This window comes from Triticum urartu, chromosome 5 (genome assembly GCF_003073215.2).
Source record: "Triticum urartu cultivar G1812 chromosome 5, Tu2.1, whole genome shotgun sequence".
NCBI lineage: Eukaryota > Viridiplantae > Streptophyta > Magnoliopsida > Poales > Poaceae > Triticum > Triticum urartu.
The window spans coordinates 657,353,343-657,359,342 of record NC_053026.1 but is presented as its reverse complement, the minus strand read 5'-3'; the positions used below and the strand labels follow the sequence as shown (position 1 = coordinate 657,359,342).

Genomic DNA, 6,000 nt, shown 5'->3' with positions numbered 1-6,000 from the left:
TCCAAATCAGCCCCTTACGAAGCAACGCATAAACTAGGGTTTAAGCTTCTGTCACTCTAGCAACCCATCATCTACTTATTACTTCCCAATGCCTCCCTCTAGGCCCAAACAATGGTGAAGTGTCATGTAGTCGACGTTCACATGACACCACTAGAGGGATGACAACATACATCTTATCAAAATATCGAACGAATACCAAATTCACATGACTACTTATAGCAAGACTTCTCCCATGTCCCCAGGAACAAACGTAACTACTCACAAAGCATATTCATGTTCATAATCAGAGGGGTATTAATATGCATAATGGATCTAAACATATGATCTTCCACCAAGTAAACCAACTAGCATCAACTACAAAGGAGTAATCAACACTACTAGCAACCCACAAGTACCAATCTGAGATTTGGATACAAAGATTGGAGACAAGAGACGAACTAGGGTTTGAGATGAAATGGTGCTGGTGAAGATTTTGATGGAGATTGGCCCCCTCCCGATGAGAGGATCGTTGGTGATGACGATGGTGATGATTTCCCCCTCCCGAAGGGAAGTTTCCCCGGTAGAATAGCTCTGCCGGAGCCCTAGATTGGTTCCGCCAAGGTTCCGCCTTGTGGCGGCGGAGTTTCTTCCCAAAAGCTTGCTTATGATTTTTTTCCTCGACGAAAGACTCCATATAGCCAAAGATGGGCATCAGAGGGCCACCAGGGGGCCCACGAGGCAGGGGGCGCGCCCAGGGGGTAGGGCGCGGCCCCACCCTCGTGGATGGTGGGTGGCCCCCCTCTGGTACTTTCTTCGCTCAGTATTTTTTATATATTCTGAAAAATAACTCCCGTGGAGTTTCATGACTTTTGGAGTTGTGCATAATAGGTCTCTAATATTTGCTCCTTTTCCAGCCCAGAATTCCAGCTGCCGGCATTCCCTCTCTTCATGTAAACCTTGTAAAATAAGAGATAATAGGCATAAGTATTGTGACATAATGTGTAATAACAGCCCATAATGCGATAATTATCGGTATAAAAACATGATGCAAAATGGACGTATCAGCCTCCTAGACCCCCTGGGGTTGTCCTTGTTGCCGGTGATGCCCTGCAACCACTGCGTCACCGTCTCCTCATCGGCTTCTTCCGGGTGGATCCGGATGATGTCTTCGATACCCGAGTACATCCACATTGGATGATCGCGGGCTTGGAGTGGTTGGATACGTCGACCGAGGAATACCTCTAGCAAGTCCATGCCAGTCACCCCATCACGGACAAGTTGGACTACTCGATCAACTAGCATATTCACCTCCGCTTTTTCAGCTGGATTCACCTTCAAGGGGCAGGATTTCTCAACTCGACCCATGGAAAATGGGGGAAGGCCAGTCGACTGTCCAGGAGTCGGCTAGTGCTTGCAGTAGAACCAGGTAGACTGCCAACCTCTGACTGACTCGGGAAGAATCATAGCTGGGAAAGTGCTCTTACCCCTCATCTGGATTCCTAAACCTCCACACATCTGGATCACATGTGTCCTCTCATCACTCGGATTAGCCTTTTTTACAGACTGAGAACGACAAGTGAAAATGTGCTTGAAGAGACCCTAGTGCGGTCGACACCCCAGAAAGTTCTCGCACATGGACACGAATGCAGCAAGGTATGTGATAGTGTTGGGAGATAAGTGATGAAGTTGGGCTCTAAAGAAATTCAGGAAACCCCGAAAAAAGGATGTGGAGGCAAAGAGAATCCGCGGTCGACGTGAGTGGCGAGAAGGACACAGTCACCCTCTTGCGGCTGCGGCTCGGTCTCGTCCTCCGGAAGCTGCCAGGAGTCGTGGGGAATCAATCCCCCCTCCACCAGATCCTCCAAGCCCTCCTGCTGGATCGTCGATCGAATCCAGTCGCCCTGGATCTAGCCGGGCGGCAGGCTAGATCTCGACGACGACCCGCCCCGGCTCGTCTTCTTGCCCTTTGCCTTCGCCGTCGCCTTCTTCGCACGCTCCAGGGCCGCCGTCTTGTCCTTCGCCATCGTTGCGGGTTGCGCTTGGGCCGGGCGGCGGCATCGAGGGAGGAGGCGGGCGCAATGGAGAAGCAGAGGAGGAAGAAAGGAAATGGGGCGCATAGTGCAAAGGTACCGGCCCATATGCCTTATATGGGCTTGTTCGCGGAGTGACTGACTTGTAGGCCCGAGCAATCCTGTCAAATCCCGCAATAGTCGCGCGCGCGGTACGTGGCGAAAAAGATGGCGCGGGGATCGAGGCGCCCCAGCCTAATCCACTATGATTACCGCGGCCCTCTCCGCCCCGCGCGCTTCCCCAAATTTTGAATCACGCAAGATCCAGGAACGACAGAGCGGTCAATCATGCCGAAGATTTTATACCATATTAAACACTCGAAGCTTATCAACAAAGTTCACTCGACAACTTCTGAATGGCTCAAGGCGACTGAAAATGAAGTCGAAGTTTTTGCATGGTTCGCCAATCCAAGTAAAATGCTTCCGAAGCATGAAAGTTTTGTCGAAACCACCTTCAACTCCATCTTCACTCGGACCCAGAACCATTCGGGGGGTAATGACGATGACATGTACCTAGGGTAGGGCAATAGACCTGATCTAAGCACCCTACAGTCAAGGACATTTAAAGGACAACGGATTCTACCGACTGAAATCACCACAGGACACAAACCCACTCGACTGAGAGTTCACCCGGATAGCCCAATTCCATTCGACCAAGATATATTCATTCGACCATACTGGAAACCACTCGGAGAACAGAAGATCTGAGGTCACTCTGAATGACAACGGTCAGGCGTTCACTCCGTAGTCTTAATGATCATTTATATGCCTTTATTGTTGGCGTTACCAGTAACGTCCTATCTTTATGTACATTGAACCCTGTGTAAGTGAGGGTCGGAGGGGTCTGGCGAACTCTATATAAGTCACTCCCCTCCTCAGGCACAAGGGTTCGCACCCCCTCTAACTTCCTTCGCGAAGGGCCTGAACTCGTAAATCTCACGTGCACAACTTCACCGTAGCTAGGATCTTGGCTCTCCATACATACCCCCTATTCTACTGTCAGACTTAGAATCACAACGCCCAGTCCTTTTGCTATGTATAAATATTATTCCAAAATATAATGAAAATTTAGTATCCTCTTTATTTGACAATTCCGGTTGGATGGCCTCCATTGCTGATTCAACAAAACAAAGAAGTCTTTACCCCAAGACAAACTCTGAATCCCTAAAGTTGTTCGCGGTCATTTTCGGGACGTGTCACGAATATTTCATGACGGCCGTTTTGATGATTTATGTTGAAGTTAGCGTAGCTAGGTCTCAGTTGACCGAAACTCAAGTGACACAATACGTAAGAAAAATAAAATAAAGAACAAGCATAAAGCAAAAATTTACATGGATCGATATAAGATCTTATGGATATAGCATCGAGATAGATTTAGCCCTTAATATTTGGGAGGGACGTAGTAGTGGAGATTTTTATTTTATTTTGAGGGTTTGTAGTGCTAGTGGAGATCTGTAATGATTCCTCCCATGCATGCATGTGCACGGGCGTCCCCCATGCAGCACATGCTGATCAGAGTGCAACATTGAAAATCATATCATTACCTAGAAGATACACAGTGCCGCACGTAGAGTATTAAATGGCACATGCCCGATCGGTGTGGCCATTATCGAGCTTCTGCTTCCCACCTTTCTTCTCATAGTAATAGTAGTTGTCTGCTGCTGCTCCATGTTCGATCCGTCAAATCCGGCCGGGCATCAGCCGCTCTTCAACAAGCTGCACCACTCCTGTCCTGTCAACAGTTAACACTGCCAACCCCGTCATGGAAGACGGGTCCACGAGAGAGCGGCCGGCCATGGAAGACGCCGTCCTCCTCTTCCTCCTCCCCGTGGCCACCATCCTGTGCTGCACGCTACTCCTCCGTGCTGCTCGCTCCCATCACTCCAAGTCCGCCCCGCCGCCTTCCCCGTGGCGGCTCCCGCTCGTGGGCAACCTGCACCAGCTCGCGGGCGGCCGCCTCCCGCACCGCACGCTGGCCGCCCTCGCCGCCGCGCACGGCCCCGTCATGCTCCTCCGCCTCGGCCAGGTCCCGGCCGTCATCGTGTCCTCGCCCGACGCCGCGCGGGAGGTCATGCTGGCGCAGGACCACGTCTTCGCCACCCGCCCCTCGCTCGCCATCCCCTCCAAGCTCTTCTACGGCTGCACCGACGTCGCCTTCGCCCCGCACGGCCCCTACTGGCTCCACGCCCGCAAGACCTGCGTGCTCCACCTCCTCAGCCCCGCCAGGGTGCGCGCCTACCGCGCCGTCCGGGAGGACGAGGTGGGCGCGCTCCTGGACAAGGTCCGGCGGCAGGCGCGCGTCGTGCCCCTGAGCGAGCTCCTGGCCGTGTTCGCCAAGAACGTGATCGGGCGGATCGTGTTCGGGGCGAGCGCCGCCACGCGCGCCGACGGGTGGGGCGCCAAGGTGGACGCGCTGCTGGAGGAGGGCAACGCGCTGCTCGGCACGTTCCACGTCGGCGACTACTTCCCTAGCCTGGCGTGGGTAGGCGCCCTGGACGGCACCGACAACAAGGTCGGCAAGGCGTTCGACAGGATCGACGCCGTCCTCGAGGAGATCGTCGACGCCGCGGAGAGTCGCATGGGCGGAGTCCACGGAGGCGACGCGCTGGGGCGGCACGACAGCACCTTCGTCGACGTGCTGCTGTCCCTCGGCAACAACACCTCCGGCACCGGCACCGGCGGCGCGTCCACGGAGCGGCGATTCACGAGGGACAACGTGAAGGGGCTCCTAGCGGTACGCGCACTGAATGCGTCACTCACTGACTGACTGTGACTTTACCTAAAAATTCACGTCGTATTTCCTGCCGGACACGCAGAATCTGTTCGGGGCAGGGGCAGACTCCACCATCATCGTGCTCGAATGGGCCATGGCAGAGCTGCTCCGCAACAAGGAGGCCATGGAAAAGCTACAAGACGAGCTAAGGAGTAGATCCGTAAGCACCAACTCCGATATGATCACCGAAGAAGATTTACAGGGGATGGTCTACCTGAAAGCGGTGATGAAGGAGACGATGCGGCTGCACCCTCCGGGGCCGCTGCTGATCCCCCGCGAGGCCATGGAGCAGACGAGGATCCAGCAGTACGACGTGCCGAGCAAGACCATGGTGATCGTGAACGCCTGGGCCATCGGAAGGGACCCGGGCAGCTGGGAGTCTCCGGAGGAGTTCCGGCCGGAGAGGTTTCTCGGCACCGGCGGCGAGGTGGACTTCCGGGGCCGGCATTTCCAGCTCGTACCGTTCGGTTCCGGGAGGAGGGTGTGCCCGGGGATCAACTTCACCATGTCCATCGTGGAGATCGCGATTGCCAACCTCGTCGGCCGGTTCGACTGGGCGCTGCCGGAGGGCGGGACGGAGGAGGTGGTGGACATGGAGGAGGCGCCTGGGATCACCTCGCGGAAGAGGGTTCCGCTTCACGTCCTGGCTGCACCGTGGGCATTGACGTGAAGTTCGGATTCATGTTGTGCTCCTCGGATTGATTATAGAAATTTCAAAGCTATGTGATGCAACTATTTCTTTAACAACATTTTTCTAATATCAAGAAGATATCAAATATGCTTGTCCTCTGTAGCAATGCAACGTCATACATCTATACCTAACGTACTAATAAAGTATGTAGGGACGGCAAAAATCCATCTCTGCATCTCAGCTCATCTGCACCCGCGCTGATGAAAAAAATCAAAACAAATACTAAAAAAATCCATTGTTTGTGTGGTAGACAATTTGATGCCTGAGGTGCGCTCCAATTTTCATATCATTTGGACATCTGAGGAGATCTCATCAAAAAAGACAAATTAAGAGTCTATAAAAATGTTTACTGTTCACGTACTGTTTTGGCCCGATTTGTCTTTTTTGCTGAGAGCTGCTCAGATGCCCAAATGACTTAAAACTTGAAGCGGGTCTCACGCATCAAATTGTCTACCGCAGATTTTGTTTTTGGAATTTTTTGTATTTTT

The 6,000-nt window shown here is 53.0% G+C and overlaps 1 protein-coding gene across 1 annotated transcript; it reads left to right on the top strand.

Moving 5' to 3' along the window:
* The first annotated feature begins 3,643 nt into the window (after window positions 1–3,643).
* On the top strand, window positions 3,644–5,599 carry LOC125506562 (cytochrome P450 71A1-like). Its single transcript, XM_048671353.1, has 2 exons — window positions 3,644–4,782; window positions 4,865–5,599. Exons 1-2 carry the CDS (start codon window positions 3,811–3,813, stop codon window positions 5,489–5,491), a joined length of 1,599 nt encoding a protein of 532 aa, XP_048527310.1. The 5' UTR covers window positions 3,644–3,810; the 3' UTR covers window positions 5,492–5,599.
* The last annotated feature ends 401 nt before the right edge of the window (window positions 5,600–6,000 follow it).